Here is an 18,193-nt window from a genome sequence, read left to right on the forward strand (position 1 = left end):
TAATCGCAGCTCTTTCTCCAGTCCTAAGGAGGCTGGATCCCCAGCACCCCTCCTTTGCTAGCAGCCTCTGCCAAAGGGTGATTCTACCTCCTGTTTCAGAAAATCCAACCAGCAACCAGCCTGTTGATTCCAGGGTGGTGAGCAAGTGGAAGAGGGAGAAAGAAAGAGGCTGGAGTGACTCTGAGTGTAGCCTCTGATCCCAAATGGTCCTGAGGCCTACGGATACTGTCAGTTCACCGTCAGCAGGGAGTGGCGGGGCCCTGGATGCTATGCTAAGCTTAGGTGCTGTAAACGTTAGTGTGAACAGGGTGACTGGCGGGCAGGAGGCAGTGAGCTCCCTCGCTCCAGTCCCTGTACTGAACAAACACTTCAATAAATAAAACTGAAGATGGCTTTGCCCATGGATGGATGGAAAGCAAGGGCCTGGGGCCAACAGGCTCCTGAAACTCTCCCGAGATCCCCGGATGGGGGTTGGGGGTTAGAGCATTAACTCTGCCACCCATCAGAAGTAGCACTACTCCTGCCCTCCTCAAATGCCCAGTGTGGTCCTGGTCTCCAGGTGAAGATGAGGGCATCCTGCCCCCTCCTGATACCGAAGTCTCAGTAACCGCTCCTGGAGTGCTTTTCCAGCTTTCTAAACCCAAACTGCAACAAAACCAGACAGAACTCAACCCTGGCCCTCAGTCTGTGATCAAGAGGCATTGAGAGCAGAATGATGAGCAACGGGAGGCAGCAGCTGCCTTGGGCCGCAGGGCACCCTGGGTGGGGTAGGGGTGGGGCTGGCCCAGCCTAGGATGGGCAGCAGCAAGGTCTCCTGGGGCTTGGGTTTACCTCCCTCTCTGTCTCCCTATGGTAGTAAACATAGTCCCACACAGCCAGCCAAAGACCCCGCTGACGGAGCAGGGCCCTCTGCCAGCACTCTTCCCTGTCAGGGGCCAGTTAGTGGTCAACCCCAGGTCTCAGGCCGTCACCATCGTGGGTAGTTCATCGTCCTTTCTGGGCCCCGGGATCCCTGGGATCCCCGGGCCACACGGCACTCGCATATGCGCACACACTCATACCCACACACCCACACACACACTCATACACACAGGCAATTCCTCGCAAACACTCCGACTCAAGAAAGCGAGTTTTAAAGTGGAGTTAACTTCAGAGAGAGGTGAAGATGATGTCCCAATATTAGAAGGTTTTCCTGTGGATGGATCGGGCACCGTCTTCCTCGTATTCCTTCTTAGAGACCCACATCTTTTTAAAGGTGTCCAGGGAGGCGAGGATGGAGCCCCTGGAGTGGAGGGAATCCAAAGGAACAATGTCAGAGAAGGGGAGTGGGTACTCATGGAGCCAGCCAGTCCCCCTGGGGCCAAACCAGACCAGGCTTTTCTTTAAAGGGATGGGGTGGTGAGGGGTAATCAATGCCTTTGCTTCCTGTTCCGCTCTTATGCCCAGAAGAGCTACTCACCCAATCCATGTGGAATACAGTCTCTCTTGCGGTGCAGATATCTGCAGGGGTGGGTGGAAAGAGGAATCTGAGACGTCCATCCTCCCCTCTCCCTTTCCCTGCCACTACTCACCTTTGTGGCCAATTCTCACCGCCAGTGAGAGCCGGTGGATACGTGGATACATTTCAGTGGATATATTTCATAAAACAGGCTTTAAGTTATGTCCCTGCTGGACCCTGTGGCCTCTCTGGGGGGTACTGTGGCCAGCCTGCTCATCTGAAGAAACAGGTTCCTGGCATCTCTAAGTATCTATGGCTCCCAGGGAAGCTGGGGCTATCTGGGGGCAAGATTTGGCTCCGTCGGGGGCTGGTGGGAAGCAGATTGTACGGCAAGAACCACCCTCCTCCGTTCAGGATCCCCCCTTAGGCAGGCCAGCTCTCCTCTGCAGTCACTGAGACGTTAGACTGTGTCACAGGGGAGCAGTCAAAGTCAGTCTCCTGTCAGTGTTACCGTTTCCCTGAAAGACCACGTGTGGGGCCCTCAGCTTAGCACCCTGCCACATCTGGGTATCAGAACTGCCCCCTTTTGTGAAGACGGAGAGTGAAGAGGGGTCCTCCCCTCTGGTGGGCTTCAGGGGCAGAGTAGAAGCTGGGAGCCATCTGGCGGTGCCCAAAAAACTTGGGCAGAGAGGAGGGGAGGCCACGCCACATGGCCCTCCAGATCCTGGGAGGCTCAGTTCCACCCAGCCCCTGGCCCCGCCCCCAGCATGCTCCTACCCTGATCTTCACATCTTTCGGAGCCAATTTCTTCACTTCACTCAATAGCCTGTCACCAAAACCTGAATGGGCAGGAAAGGAGAATCTCATGTCAATTCTCTGGGCGTCTGGGCCCAGCAGTATGTGGAAGCTTTCTGGGGAAGGGTGCTGAGAGCAAAGACCAACCTTTGAACAGGGTGGAGCCTCCCGAAAGGACGATGTTAGAGAAAAGTGTGCGCCGCAGGTCCATGTCAGACTTCTGGATGGCGAACACCAGCACCTCATGGATGCCCTCGCTCTCCTCACCGATCAGGTCCGGCCTGAACAGCAGCTCAGGTGCCCGGAATCGGGAAGGACCAATCTGCGGAGGGGCCGCAAGCTTCTTAGGCTGCGGTGGGGGCTGAGGTCCCTCTGGGAGTGGGAATGGAAGAGGGCCCTCTGCCCATGGCTTAGTAACCAGGTGGCTAGGAAGGCCACGCTCAGGCAAGACCTTGTACGTCAAGGGCACAAAGAAGAACAAAGAGAGGGCTCCTGGGAACAAAAAGGAACAAACAGGACTCCTGGGAAACTACAGAGAGGAAGCTCCTGTGTGTAATCCTAGCTCTGGCACTTGCCGGCCAGAGACTTAATAGATGGATTCATTCATTTGTCGAAATTTCTTCCTATCAATGGAGGTCCAGGGAGATGGAACTCACCCTACACTGTGCCTAAGTGGTTAAGGACAGCACTCTACCTCACCCTTCCTAGTCCCATTCCGACCTAGGAAGATGCCTCTGGTGCCTCCTCCCCTCCACACAGGACAAGCAAAGTCCCTGGCACCTCGCTCTGCAGAAGATGCTGCGGCTCAAGAGCTATGCTGCTCCAGGCAGATGGTGTGAAGGACCTGACTCTAGCCTGCCCGTGGGAAGTCTGGTTTGGGCCCAGAGCTTTTGGGGCCTGGGGGGCCTGAGGGGAGAGGTCCGGACACCTACCTCAATGGTGCTGCCGTCGGGCAGGTAGTACTGTGCCTTCTCCGTCTCTAGCGTCTCATCCTTCTGGGGGTTTATGGATAGGTAGCAGGCTCTCTGCAGAACCAAGCACAAGTCAGGCAGGCAGGAAACCTGGCGCCTACCCAGTCAAAGTCCCCAGGAGTGATGTGCTGCTGCAGAAATCTGCCCATTGCAGTGACTGCCCTAAAGGTCGTTAGAGCTGCATATGCTAAGTGCCACCCAGTGAGGGCTGACCGAAATCTCCCTGCCCTTTCTTAGGATATCGTTTTCACCTGCTCCACCTTCCTGCTGCGCAAGCGTGGCAACTCAGCTTTCTGGCTTTGGGTCTGAGACCACACCCTAATTTTAGTGCAGACTCGGGTGTTTTTCTCCTACTACTCATACGGTTCTGGGTACCGCCTACCCAGCTCCGAGGTCTCCTAGAGCTATAGGTGGCAGGAGGGTTCATTTTACCAAAAAAGAAAAAAGTATTCTGACTTCTTCAAGGATGTAAAAGAACGTATGTAATTTGAACGTAATGTATAAAAAGCATTAAGTAAACGAGCATGGGTGTGCTCATCACCCAGCTTAGGAAATAGAGGCAGCTCCCTTTCTACCACAAGACGGCAGCACTTTGGAAGGTGAATCCGTCAGGGTCAGGGGACCCAGCTGGAGACCACACAGCTGCCAGGAGGCCTGGCTGGGGAGGGCAGAGCCTGATCCCCAGGACAGGAGCTTCGCCGCTCTTCACTTCAGGTCACGGAGGTCCTGGCTGCTGATCCCATTCCCTCTCCCAGCCCTGGGCCCACGGGGCAACACTTACTTCTTTTATGGCCTTGACAATCTCAAACTCGGAGGATGAGTGGAAATCATAGCCTTCCTTGCGCAGGTAGAGGCGAAGGAAGCGAGAGACGTCCCGGCCAGCGATGTCGATGCGCATGATTGAGTGGGGCATGGCAAAGCCCTCATAAATGGGCACGGCGTGGGTGACGCCATCCCCAGAATCCAGCACCACACCCGTGGTCCTGCCGGTGGCGTAACTGAAGCAAAGGGGGCAAACCATCACCAACCCCTGCCTCCTCACTCGGGGAAGAAACTCACTTCTTGCTAGAGTTCAGTGTCAGCTAAACTAAAGCTGGGGCCTGCCTTCTCCAGAAGCCTTCGACTGGACTAAGTATGAAGGCAGCCTGAGTACTGAAGCAAGCAAGCCTGTAGTGTCTGAAGAAAAGGGGCTGAGTCTCTCCAAGCTGCTTCCCCAACCCCCAGAAGAGCAGGCCCTCTAACCGCAGGAGATGGCCTGGCCTTCAACTGCTTCAGGGACCCAGCCTGAGGGACAGTTTTTATTCTCTAGACAAGAGGACAAAACTCAAATGCCTACAAGGGTCAGGCAGGAAAAGTGAATGAGTAAAAGAAAATAATATCTTCACTTTCATAAAAAACTAGCTTCTTCCCACATGGCCCTCTAGGTCTGTCCTTAGTATTTTCTCTTTTGGTAAGGACAAGGGTACAGACATATATTTCTGTGATATGAGGGGAAAACCCCACAATGTTTCATAAATAGCAACTGGCCTTCGTGTTGGGAGGACAACGGGCAATGGAGAGACTGTGGTGAAGTCAAGTTTGCAAACCCTATCTAAAGTGCAGCTGCTACTTTATTTCAGCTCCAGCTGATTTTTGTTTTAGAGGAGTGCAAGCCCAGCAATGACCAGATCTTCCCATTTTTCAGAGAAGCTGGAAATTTGGATTTTGATAGGAAATGTCCTAATTTTTAAATGCTGGCTCACAATTTTTTAATGGGGCCAAACACATGCCATCTGTAGGTCACCAGTGTACGATCTCGCCAATATACCTAACCCTGGTGTGAGGCAGGTTGGGAGCATGACAGAACGACAGGGGTGTGAGAACAGGGAACAGAGAGGTGTTTTCATCACGACCCTATCACCAGGCTTGCATAGCACCCGGCACAAGTAGGCCCTGAAATAATACCTGAAGTCTTCACAGGGGCCTGCAGGGAGAGCTGTTGCAGCACATGGCCTTCCCAGCAGGCTGAGTGGAGAGCCTCTGGCACCAAACCAGCAGGGAGTTACGAGACTGGGAAACAGCCTCAATGCTGTCTTTCCCACCATCCAACCTTCCCTGACAGAGATGCTCAGGTGACTCTGAACCAACCCAAAGGAGAGGCAGCCTCGACTCTGCCAAAGGACTGCTTTCCCCACAAGGGGCCAGGCTAGCCAGCCAGCTGCTACTCACAGGCTGAGCACAGCTTGCATGGAGATGAAGAGGGCTGGCACATTGAAGGTCTCGAAGAAAACTTCAGCAGCTCGTTCCCGGTTTTTCCGTGGGTTTAAAGGCGCCTCCGTCAGGAGCACAGGATGCTGGTGAAAGATGCCCAGACGGCAATCAGGGCGAGGCCAGATTCCCACCCCTCGTTAGTACTGTGTGGCTGGCTGGAGAGCTCAGGCGACCTTTGTCAGCCTCTCTCCAAAAAAGGACAAACTGGGCTTGTCACCTATCCCCACCCAAGTCAGCTTCTCAACTTTCTAAATTCACACCCCCTTTAAAGTCTCATTCTGTCCTCATCCCTTACTCCCCTCCTTGTCTTCCAAGATTCTTATATAGGTCCTTGTACCTACTGTATAGCTCCAGTTGTCAAGATTTTGCTAAACTCTAAATTTGGAATTATTAAGATAAAAATAATATTTAAAATTTTTTTTTCAAAATAGAAAATTAAATTTCAATATTGACTGTACTTTTAAAAAATGGAACATATCCCTCCCCTGGAAATTCTGATAAGCCTAGTATGCACCTTCCTTTTGTGTTTCTGAGTTGAGACTTCCTTTCTTAGAAGGTAAAGAGTATAGGCTCTGAAGTCTGAAAGACGTGGGTTTGAATCCCAGCTCTACTACTCTATTCACTGGGTGATCTTAAAAACACCACCTGGCTTCTCTGACCTTCTGTTCCCTTGTTTATAAAATGGAGATAATACTACCTGTATCTCATAGGAATGCTGTGAAGATTAAATGCAAACATGTCTGGAAAGCACATGGCCTGGTGCCTAGAACATAAGACTCAAACGCTCGTGGCAGTTATCATCGTCATCCGCCTCATCTCTGGGGTAGGGGCTCTGCCTGCTCTGCAAACCCTGCAGGGGCACTCTGAACATAGGACCCTCACCTCCTCTGAGAAAGTCTGCAGCTGGTCCTTAGAATAGACGTATTGCCAGATGCGCTCCATGTCATTCCAGTCCTTGACGATGCCGTGCTCCATGGGGTAGCGGATGGAGAGCAGTCCTCGGTGCTCCTGGGGGCAGAGAGCAGCACTTACAGCAACAGCCAGCCTCTCAGCAGGGCTGCCAGGTGGGCCCTGCTCTTCCAGGGCCTGCAGTCCTCAACCACAGCTAAGGGCGGGCCACCCAGCCTCCAAGTCTCTAAGCTGTATGCTGCGAACTGTACTCAGTGCCCAACCAGCTGGCAAAGCAGAGGGCTTCTGCATTTCCCTGGGCCGCTGGGTGGCACCCTCCTCATTGCCTGGTTTCAGGACACAATCTCCTGGCGTTTGCAACCAAGGTTGGCAACAATGATTCTGTTGTTCTGCTTCTAGAAGCTGCCTGAGGAAAACTGTGCTAATTAACTGCCAAACTGTGCTAATTAACTTATCCCCAGGGTATCCCAGCTAGAATCTCCCCCCAATCACTTCTGCCAAAAAAATAACGAAGCCAGTCAACTTAATCATTGGCAATGTAGTGACAGAGTACAGAAGGAAGGCGAAAGCCCTCTTTTCTAGACTGGTCTCTATTTCCCAAAGTGGGGTTCCAGATATTTTTTCTCCAAAACCAGAGGTTGTTCCTGGGAGAAAGAAACCAACTAGGTTTACTCTCTCTAGAATGAGAGAGTGAAAGGGGAGAGTTCAAGAGGAAATTGCTCCTTTTACTCGAGGCCATGTCCCACTGTGGGACACTGCCCGAGTGGGGAACAATGAAGGTCCCCTGCTGGCTTGAGGCTTCTTCAGTAGGACTGGGGATTACCTCCGCTTTGGGGCCAATGAAGATGTCGCCTTCGAGGGCACCTGCCATGACACGAACGTGTTTGGGTCTGCCCACACTACAAAAGAGAGCAGGGAGGACCATTACTTTTCATTTCATGACACAACACATGACAGGACACGGGAAGGATGTACTGATGCACGTACTTGGATGGGAAGAAATATACTCAATTCTACTGTGATTATTGTTGACGAATGAGATTATAGTTGATTTTGATTCTCCTCTTTCTACTTTTCTGCACTTCCCACAATTTCTATAATAAACATGTATTATTTTATTTTTTTGTATTTATTATTTTAAGTCATTTGTATTTCATATATTTATTATATTTATATTATTTTATAAGTTATTAAAACAAATTCTGGAGGATTCAATACCTCTAGTTCTTCTTTTTCCACACTATATATGCAGATCAAGAGAGACAGGGAAACAAGAATTCATTTAGATCGATTAGCTCAAAAAGTTTTTGTCTCCTTAGCCTCCTGCCCAGGCCTCCTCTTAAGGAAAACTGTGATGTTGTAACTGACAGATGGTCTTTCTTCCTTTTTCTACTGCTTTGAGCCCCTTTCCCAGGCACCCGTGCCCTTTTCCTGCCTGCAATCTCTCTGCCTTAGGAAGAAAGTGCTGAGAAAAAAACTCATCCTTGGGCTTCCCCGGTGGCACAGTGGTTAAGAACCTGCCTGCCAACGCAGGGGACACGGGTTCAAGCCCTGGTCCGGGAAGATCCCACATGCCGCGGAGCAACTATGCCCGTGTACCACAACTACTGAGCCTGCGCTCTAGAGCCCACGTGCCACAACGACTGAAGCCCGTGCGCTTAGAGCCCATGCTCCACAACAAGAGAAGCCACTGCAATGAGAAGCCCTCGTGCCGCAACTAGAGAAAGCCCGCGCGCAGCAACGAAGACCCAATGCAGCCAAAAATAAAAATAAATAAACTTATATAAAAAAAACCAAAAACTCATTCTCACTAGGATGGTAGGTATGGTTTAATGTTAACCCCATCCTGGGTGATAGGAGAATTTTAAGAAGAGGGTTCCATGAAGAGACTGTCATCCAAAGCAATGAGTCACCAATGATAACATTTTTGGCATCAGATAAAATCAAATTTAAAAAAATTCACCTCTCGGATTGTACCCTGCAGGCAACTGTCTGCTTACTCCAAAAGCCAGCTCCTGTCCCTCGCTTGTTGTTTTGAGTACCAAGACTGACCCAAATGAGAGATCCTTTCTCCCTAACAGATGGAGGGCTGACACCATAATGAAGCTGACAAGCCTCCCGAGCTCCTGACTAAGCTACAGAATGACTTACTAGTTTGGAAAGCAGTATTTGGGGATCTGATCACCAGCAAAACCAGCTTTAATCACACCGGATCCCTGAGGAGAGAGAGAAAGAGAAGTCACAACATCACAAAAACAAGAGGAGATATATATCATACAGTAGGTATAATATGGTTCCACCTTTACTTTAAAGAGAGAGACCTTATACTTATGTATACTATATCCACTGGTATGAGAATCTGAACAGTGAACACACACCAAAGGGAGGGCAGTGGGGCTGGGGGTGGTGAGGGGCATTTCTACTGCATACTCTGAATATTATTTGATTTTTGTGTATTCTTTGACTTTTCTACATTGAACATGTTTTACTTTTGGAATTAAAAAGGGAAATTAATATTAATAAAGGGAAAAAAAAAAGAACTCTTGAGGAGAGAAGAGAAAAGTGACTAGAAGCACCAAAGCAGCCAAGTTTAGGAATATAACCAAGGAGGGAAGAGCGCATGATTCTGTTACACCATCGTGGAACGCTTCTAACCTACTTTCCCAGCTCAGACCCAGACTATCCCTGCCCTCCAAGGCCTCTATGACAGACACCACCACGAGCGCTGCCATACTTGAAGTTAATTCCAATATGACACACGTCGTCTCGTTCTGACTACAGGGGCAGACCACTATGCTTTGTGGGGGGTTTGTGGTTGTTGTTTTGTTTTTTCACTATGCTTTGCTTTACTTGTTGGTCTCTTGAGGTAAACAGCAGGAAAGCCCTAAAGCTCTGTCTGAGAAGAATCTGATGTCTCCCACCATCACCTCTGGTACCACCCGGGCCCAGCCAAAGTAAACATTGACTCTGGACATCAACTCCACGCAGGACAGATGTCGAGGCCTGATACTGCTTGAGATTCACCCTGTTTTCTTCCTTCTTAATTCTTCTGCCACCACACCTGATACCCTCGTCCTTCCACCCCCCAACACACTTTGTAGCTGCAAGTGTAATCAGGGCAAGCCTTTTCCTGCTGCATGGTGACCACTTCTCCTGGGGCGAGTGTAATATTGATATTTCCAGGACCTACACAGCAAGCAGTAAACACATCAGGAGAGCTAACTAGCCAAGGTTACCTTGGTACCAAAGGCTTCCTGGCAACAGCCCTGGATCCCTCTCTGTCTCTTATTTCTGCTCTTCTATAGGAGAAGGGCAGGGGCTGGGGTGGGGTGAGATGGGTCATCCTGGTACCTGATTGTAGCAAGACAGAGGGAGGAGGTAAGAAGTGGTTGAAGGACAGGGAAAGCAGTATGGGAGGAGAGCAGGGCAAGCCAGTTCTCTAAGACAGCAGGAGCCTCTGCCAACAGAAAAAACAGGAGACAATGTGCAAACCCATTGGCCTAGGCAGAACAGCAAGGAGCCTGGAAAAGGTGCAGCTGTCAACTGAGCTCAAAGACCGGGAAGGAGGAAAAGACTATCTTACTGCAAACCCAAGGGCCCTGGGACAGCAGCACAGCTAGTGAAAAGAACACTGTACAAGAGAACTCTGGGAACTTGTGAGCTCAAGCTTCCAATAATTGCCCACTGCCTTCATCTGGGTGTGGTGATGCCAGCAGACTAACTGGATCTCCTGGTAGAGGTTGAAAACAAGAAACGTAATCTAGAGTCTGTGCTTCAGACTCCAGATTTTTTTTTTTGGCCATACCACGTGGCATACAGGATCTTAGTTCCCTGACCAGGGATTGATCCTGTGCCTCCCACAGTAGAAGCGCAGAGTGTTAACAACTGGATCGCCAGGAAAGTTCCTAGATATTTTTAAGAGATGATTTTCCTGGATATTTGATTTTGAGTTTACTAGCAAAAGGACTGGAGGCTGAGTGACAAAGCAGATTAAGATGTTAGGTTCTTTTCTTTCTCTCCATCCTTCCCGGCAAGAGAATAAAATGCCCAGTTCAAATACCACCGCCTTGCTCCTGAAGAATAATCTCCAGTTGGAATTAATTATCCTCTTCCTATTATCTCCCCAAATCACCATTACCTGTTTTACTAGGTAGCATAAATTTCATTCTGCTTTTCTTTAAAAAAACATATATATATATACTTTTGATGTGGACCATTTTTTTAAGTCTTTATTGAATTTGTTACAATATTGCTTCTGTTTTGTTTTTTTTTTTTTTGGCCATGAGGCATGTGGGCTCTTAGCTCCCCAACCAGGGATCGAACCCGCACTCCCTGCATTGGAAGGCGAAGTTTTAACCACTGGGCCGCCAGGGAAGTTCCCTCATTCTGCCTTCTATTCGAATTTATGGTTTCCACTTTTGTTTCTTTTCAGCGCAAATTCCTTGAAGTCAGAGACTCTGTATATCAGCAGTATCTCACATGTGCAAGGTACGTGAATAGATGCTGGTTGACTAAAATGAAAACCAAGCTCAAATGATTGAGCTGATGAAGCCTAAAGTATGGAACCTTAATGAGCAGCTGGAATGCCAGAAGCCCCAGGCAGAGGTGGTACAGGGAAGGCAAAGGCAGGGTTGGGAATGATGCACAGGGTGGAACCAGACCCAGCTTGTCCCTGCAGCTCCACGAGCTGCTGGCAGGCCAGCTGAAGAATGGGTTAAGAATGTGTGGGGATGGGGGAGCCGGCTGAGTTGCCTCTATTCTGCGCAAGCCATACCATAAGAGCATATAAAAGGGGCATGTCAATTTCTTCAGGGGCATGTCAATTTCTTTAACAGTATTTGTAACTAGGAACTGTATACCTGGCAAATGAGCTGCCACTCTCTTTGTTATTCACTCTGGCAAAGCCAAGTAAACAAATGCCTTTTAGAAGCTACTTGAAAAAGTAGTCTCATTAAACATTTGATTTTGGGGACTCGAGTCTGCTGCCAGCCACCACTGACAATTCTCCTTCTGATGCAGGCAAACAAATAGCAAATCCTTCAGCAAGGCTCTCCCAGTACCTGCTGGCTATAGGCCTTGTGGCTTGGGCAACCTTATCCTAAGCACTGATTATTCTTGACGTGCTGGGAAGGAGGCTAGCTGTCTGACATTTTACCAGTGGGAAGAGGACGCTGAGAGGTGGAGCCTCAGATTCTAGGATATTGGTGGCCCATTTTGGCCCAAAGACATATTTTGTTTGGCCCACAAAGTAGTTTTTTTTTTAATTAATTAATTAATTTATTTTTGGCTCTGTTGGGTCTTTGTTGGTGCACATGGGTTTTCTCTATTTGCGGCTGTTCTTTGTTGTGGTGCGCGGGCTTCTCATTGAGGTGACTTCTCTTGTTGTGGAGCACGGGCTTTAGGCGCGCGGGCTGCAGTAGTTGTGGCTCTTGGGCTCTACAGCGCAGGCTCAGTAGTTGTGGCACACAGGCTTAGTTGCTCCGTGGCATGTGGGATCTTCCCGGACCAGGGCTCGAACCTGTGTCCCCTGCATTGGCAGGCGGATTCTTAACCACTGAGCCATCAGGGAAGTCCCCCACAAGGTAGTTTTTTAAAAACAACTTTATTGAGATAAAATTCACATGCCGTACAATCTACCCATTTAAGGTGTGTAATTCAATGGTTCTTAGTATATTCACAGAGTGTACAATCATTCACCACAATCTAATTTTAAAACTTTGTCATCATCCCCCAAAGAAACGCTATATCCATTAGCAGCCACTCTCCATCCTTACCACCACCAACCCCCAGCCCTAGGCAACTACTAATCTACTTTCTGTCTCCATAGACCACAAACTACTTTTACATTAACTTCTAACAGTTAAAAAATTAGAGATTGCACATGAAATTTAATACTTCTGATTTCTCTTGAAAAATCAGAAGATATGGCAACACTGGGTCTGCATTCCTACATGGGGACAACTGGCTGGAAATGAGAAGCAGCTGGCCCTTTGGTCAGGTGTGCCCAACGCACCTTTCATATTCCTCGCACTGTTGTTAAGGCTACCTTCTCCCCCTGGCCCCCACGACTTTTTTAATGTATCTGCTTGGCCTCCGCAGGCATTGAGTTCGAGACCCCTGTTCTAGACATGCTTTCTAGCTTGATGTGAAGCACATCCGTGGCTCTCAAAATATACATAATTGAATAGTGAGATTATCTCTGCAAGCCACCTCCTCTTCACTCTCTCCGTCAAACTACGGATGGATTCTTGCTGCAGTTGTATAACCAACAGCCTGAAAGTCACACCACAAGTGACGGTGTTACATAAATATATTGACTTCCATTTCCTCAGCTACTTCTAGTGTCCCTTAAACTTAAGTGAATCAGCAGATCTTAAGAGCTGATGACAATCAACAGATGAATGGATAAAGAAGATGTGGCACATATATACAATGGAATATTACTCAGCCATAAAAAGAAACGAAATTGAGTTATTTGTAGTGAGGTGGATGGACCTAGAGTCTGTCATACGGAGTGAAGTAAGTCAGAAAGAGGAAAACAAATACTGTATGCTAACACATATATATGGAATCTAAAAAAAAATGGTTCCGAAGAACCTAGGGGCAGGACAGGAATAAAGACGCAGATGTAGAGAATGGACTTGAGGACACGTTGAGGGATAAGGGTAAGCTGGGACAAAGTGAGAGAGTGGCATGGACTTATATATACTACCAAATGTGAAATAGATAGCTAGTGGGAAGCAGTCGCATAGCACAGGGAGATCAGCTCAGTGCTGTGTGACCACCTAGAGGGGTGGGATAGGGAGGTTGGGAGGCGAGATGCAAGCGGGAGGAGATATGGGAATATATGTATATGTATAGCTAACTCACTTTGTTATAAAGCAGAAAGTAACACACCATTGTAAAGCAATTATACTCCGATAAAGATGTTAAAAAAAAAAAGAGCTGATGACAAATTGTTTAAAAAAATGAGACAATTAGTGAAATTTGAACATTGACTAGATACTTGATGATATTAAGGAATTATTATTAATTTTATTAGGTTTGATAATAGTATATTGGTTATGTTTTTTGTTTTTTTTTTGCGGTACGCGGCCTCTCACTGTTGTGGCCTCTCCCGTTGCGGAGCACAGGCTCCGGACGCGCAGGCTCAGCGGCCATGGCTCACAGGCCTAGCTGCTCTGCGGCATGTGGGATCTTCCCGGACCGGGGCACAAACCTGTGTCCCCTGCATCGGCAGGCGGACGCTCAACCACTGCACCACCAGGGAAGCCCTTGGTTATGTTTTTAAGAGTGTGGGGACTTCCCTGGTGGCGCAGTGGATAAGACTCCGCACTCCCAATGCAGGGGGCCAGGGTTCGATCCCTTGTCAGGGAACTAGATCCCCAATGCATGCCACAACTAAGGAACCTGCCTGCCACAACTAAGAACTGGTGCAACAAAAATAAATAAATAAATAATAAAATAAAAGAGTGTGGAAGAGGGAAGTGGGTGGGAATGTAGATTGACGGAGAGTTGATAACCATTTCAGCTAGGTGATGCATATGTGGATGTTTGTGATACTAGTCCTCCTCCTTTTGTTTATATTTGAAATTTTCTATAATAAGGAGAGCTGGCAAATAAGATGATAACACTTAAGTGAAAATTCAAAACATAAATACTGTACACACACACATTATAAAATACATGTGTCCATAAAATCATGGATGGAAAGGAGCACATCAATTTTATGATGATGGTTTGCTTCTGGGGTTATGTCTGGACCAGAAAGAAAGGATGGGATTGTAGATGGGTACAAAGAGGCTTCAATTATATCTGTAACGTTTTATTTCCTAAAAATATATGAAGCAAATATGGCAAATGACATTTATTAAATCTGGGTGGAAGACATGCTACATGGGTGCTTGTTATATACTTCTCTGAACTTTTCTGTGTGTTTAAAGTATCCCACTTTTCAAAAAGGGGGCTGAAGCAGCATAACGTTCCCCCCAAACAGTTAAATTCTTAGCTTGAAAAACCTGTAAAGATCTGGTATTGTTCCTGCCTTTAGGCCCACACAGTATGGTCACGAAGACAATCTTAAAATTGACCAGAATGTTGATCCATTTTAGGAAAGAACTTAACCTTCGAGATCTTCACAAAGATTTGAGCTTCAGAATAAACATAGTATTCTAATCAAAGTGTTGTGGACCTCAGAATGTGGCCTGGGAGCTGTCCTCCTCTTTCTTGTATTACTATCTATGATATGCCTTTGGGAAGAATGACTTATGCTTGTTTGTTTGTTTATTTATTTATTTATGGCTGCATTGAGTGTTGCTGCACGCAGACTTTCTCTAGTTGCGGCGAGCGGGGGCTACTTTTCGTCACAGTGCATGGGCTTCTCATTGTGGTGGCTTCTCTTGCTGTGGAGCATGGGCTCTAGGTGCCCGGGTTTCAGTAGTTGTGGCATGCAGGCTCAGTAGCTGTGGCTCGTGGGCTCTAGAGCACAGGTTAAGTAGTTGTGGCACACGGGCGTGGGATCTTCGCAGACCATGGCTCGAACCCGTGTCTCCTGCGTTGGCAGGCGGATTCTTAACCACTGCACCACCAGGGAAGCCCTAATTACACTCTCTTTAGCCCAGAAATAAAATTGTGGCAGCATGGTAAGCTATGGAGCTGTTGAATCTGCTAGAGACACATTCTCAAAATATAAAGTTGGCTCAAATATTTCAAATGATTTTTCCTGTCCATCTTTCACTTTGAAACAAACAAAACAAAACTCTCTAAATATCAAACAGCAAGAACTACGTGAGGCCCCATATCTAAAACTGTGGCAGATGCTCAGTAAATCCTAGTGGGAAAATTACTTAAGTTTCTCCTATTTTACCTTTTGGTGGGATTGCTGGCATAATAAAGGAAATGTTTTCCCAGAAAAAAGCAAGTCTATTCCTTAAGACTTAAAACTGAAAATGCACCACTGTTTTGATGCATTTCAAATACACTACCAAGAAAGAGAAAGAAGGAACTAAGAGGCTTCGCTTAAGTGACATTAAAGAAAGCGGATGGAGATAGAACTGCTGCCCGACAAATCCAGAAGCAAAGGATCTGGTGGGATGGACAGACTACTCCTTCTGCACTGCTGATGAAAACAGGAGATTGCTAATTTCTTTTTTTTTTTCTTTTTAAAACTTAAGAAAAAGGCAGATGAAGCACACACAAACTGGCTGAAGACAGAAATAGTGTTCTCTGAAAATCAACATCAAGAACAAGGAGTCCTACTCAACCCTGTACAGAAACTAACTAGGCTCCCCCCATCCCCCACAATCCTTTCTTTATTTAGGGACATTTTTATTACCGTGATAGAGATATTCAGTCATTTATCCCCCCACCCATCAGTAAAATTAAAAATCCAATGTGCACATAGTGGTGTCAGGTCCTAGATACTGTATGTGGGAGGGAGGTGGGGAAAGAGAGAGTAATGAAAAACGAAGGAATACCATTTTTTTCCCACCAGGGTTTAACAGTCTAATGAAGCAGACAAAAAAAAAAATTGCTCCCCAACATGAGATGTCTCACTGAGCTCAACCTCCTTCCTGGAGAGAAGGAAAACTAACCAAAGCACCTTTCCTTGGAAAAAGTGAGCAATTTGGAACCCAATCTCAATCTGAGTCTTGGATCCTTAATTCATAAACCAGGTGGTTTGAATACTGTTAGTTAACCTCTCCAAGCCTCACTTTTCTGCATATTTCAAGTTCTATCTACATATCAGTGTTGAAGCTTAAATGAGATGATGCAAATGAAAGGACCTTGCAAGTGCGCAAGGTCCAAAGGGCTGAATCAACGGAGCGAATCTGACAGTCACTTTAAGACAGAATTGTCAGTTTTTCCTCAATGGAGGGATTTAGAGACTTAGAAGGGGATTAGAAAGGTAGCAACCAATCTCCGTGAGACCAAACCTTTGAGTGGAAGACAGAAATCCATTTTTTTTTTTTTAACAACTGCCTCCTTCCGCCAAAAATAAGAGCTTTCCATTTGTCACTACTGATGCATTTGCGTGGGGTACTATCAAGAGGAATAATGGATAAAGCACCGGATTTAGGGCACCTACACTGTGCGACCTTGGGCTCACTTTTACCTCTTCGCGCTTCAGTTTTCACACTTGTAAAACGAGGACCAAAATTCCTGCCTCAACTGTTCACCCGGTTTTTGTGAGGATCCAGTTCGAATGTATGTGAAACCCCCATGCAAGCGCTAGAGCGCCTGGCAAATATTATGTTTAGTAATTTTTTCCCCCAGAAACTAGGCGTTCCGAAGAGGAAGGTACCTCCCTGCTTGCTTTGTCACTCTCCTTTCTTCTCGACTTTTATTAACTCTGTAATTTATAATCACAGAAAAAACTGAAATCCTAAGCCCATTTCTGGCACCTGACTGTCGGGCCCCACCCAGGTACACCGCCAAGCCTCCCGGCCGGCTCGGGATCTAAGGGAACTTAGCCCTTCTCCACCAGCAGGCGGGCCCTAGCCAGTCAGGCCGCACCACTGGGAGTCCCAGAAACCAATCCCAACAGCCCTCGTGCACCGCCCCGCCCCTTAGAGAGGCGAAACACTATGGCGGCCCAGAAGAACGACAGGGGCGCGAGCCAATCACTGCAGAGGGCTGCCCTCATCCTGCAAGGCCCAGAGGCGGGGTCATCGGTCAAGATGGAGAGCCAGAGGAGCCAATAGAGTTATCGGAAACTGGGGAGGGGCGGGCGCCGGGCGCTCACAGAGCGGTTAAGGCCCCTCGAGCCAAGGGCCCAAGGACCCTGCCTGGACTATAACCCTTCCCTTTATCCATCCCAAGGTTCTCCATCCTATGGTTGCTGGCCGGCTGGCCGCCCTGTCTGCGGACTACGGGTCGGGGGAGGACGGAGGCGGCGGCGGCTGAACCCGCCTGACAGGCCGGGCCAGTGACAAAGAGCCGGCGGCCCAGACTGAAACACGGGAAGCGATCCCTTCGGGGAGGAGAGCATAAGCCCCGCTAGGGGGATGCAACTCACGTTGTCGATCACGACAGGCTGGTTGGCGATCACATCGTAGGACTCCATGGCAGAGGAATCTCTCCTTCTGAAGAAGGAACTGCCAGCCTGGTCCGCCGCTAAGGCCACTGACACACATGCGCAGTCTAGCCGCCGGTACAGGGCGGCCAGGGAGCGGCCCGACCTCGCTTCCGAAGAACTACAACACCCAGCATGCCTTGCACCTGAGTAAGCCATCCAGGCGGCTTCGGAGGCCCGCCTAGTTTAAGGGACGGGGCGTCGCGTTTCCGACGCACAGTACCCTGGGCTTTGTAGTCTCCGTAGATAAGTAGAAGGGGACGCCGATTGATGGTTGCATTGCATGCCCGGATATGTAGTCCCTTTGAAGCGATTCGCAGTGCATGCTGAAATATGTAGTCCTGAGTACTTGTCTGTAGTTCGGTTTGGATTGAGGAGTAACTCATGGATGTTTGGATTTTACAGATGAGTCCTTCCACTCCCTACCCTGGACAGTTTGAGGTTGCCATGTTCTCATATGGGTCTATAAGACATTAATAAACATCTATTACAAAATAAACAGTTTCTAAACATCTATTACCATCACACTCTAATAAAAGGAAATTTTAATACACATGGGGAGGAACCTATTCCCAGAACAAAGGAAAATAATTTACATTGCATAAAATTTGCTTTTTTTGAAAAAAAAGTACATTTTGGTTGATTTTCTCGTTTTTTCCTGGATAGGTGTAAACTTGGCAACATGCTAACATTGGTCTGAAGACTGGCATTTGGAACTACTGGTATAGATGATCTTTTGGTCATTAAAACATCGTT

The 18,193-nt window shown here is 47.9% G+C and overlaps 1 protein-coding gene across 1 annotated transcript; it reads right to left on the reverse strand.

Annotated features, from left to right (window-relative positions):
- Positions 1-1,142: 1,142 nt before the first annotated feature.
- ACTR1A (actin related protein 1A) lies at positions 1,143-17,494 on the reverse strand. The gene is made up of 11 exons (XM_082674024.1): positions 17,381-17,494; positions 8,515-8,579; positions 7,187-7,262; positions 6,337-6,462; positions 5,413-5,537; positions 3,986-4,202; positions 3,166-3,258; positions 2,381-2,555; positions 2,216-2,277; positions 1,460-1,500; positions 1,143-1,282 (listed from the first exon to the last, which is right to left on the reverse strand). The coding sequence occupies exons 1-11, from the start codon at positions 17,426-17,428 to the stop codon at positions 1,180-1,182; spliced, it is 1,131 nt and encodes a 376-aa protein (XP_082530150.1). The 5' UTR covers positions 17,429-17,494; the 3' UTR covers positions 1,143-1,179.
- Between the last annotated feature and the right edge of the window lie 699 nt (positions 17,495-18,193).

Source organism: Grampus griseus (genome assembly GCF_964374135.1).
Source record: "Grampus griseus genome assembly, chromosome: 16".
Classification (NCBI taxonomy): domain Eukaryota; kingdom Metazoa; phylum Chordata; class Mammalia; order Artiodactyla; family Delphinidae; genus Grampus; species Grampus griseus.

What these genes read in the sequence shown, in the direction of transcription:
- ACTR1A (XM_082674024.1), bottom strand. Translation starts at nt 17,428, where the DNA reads ATGGAGTCCTACGATGTGATCGCCAACCAGCCTGTCGTGATCGACAAC. An exon ending in AGGCTCCACCCTGTTCAAAG is followed by an intron (nt 2,278 to 2,380) that starts GTTGGTCTTTGC and finishes CTGCCCATTCAG; the next exon opens with GTTTTGGTGACAGGCTATTG. An exon ending in CTGTATTCCACATGGATTGG is followed by an intron (nt 1,283 to 1,459) that starts GTGAGTAGCTCT and finishes CCTCCACTCCAG; the next exon opens with GGGCTCCATCCTCGCCTCCC.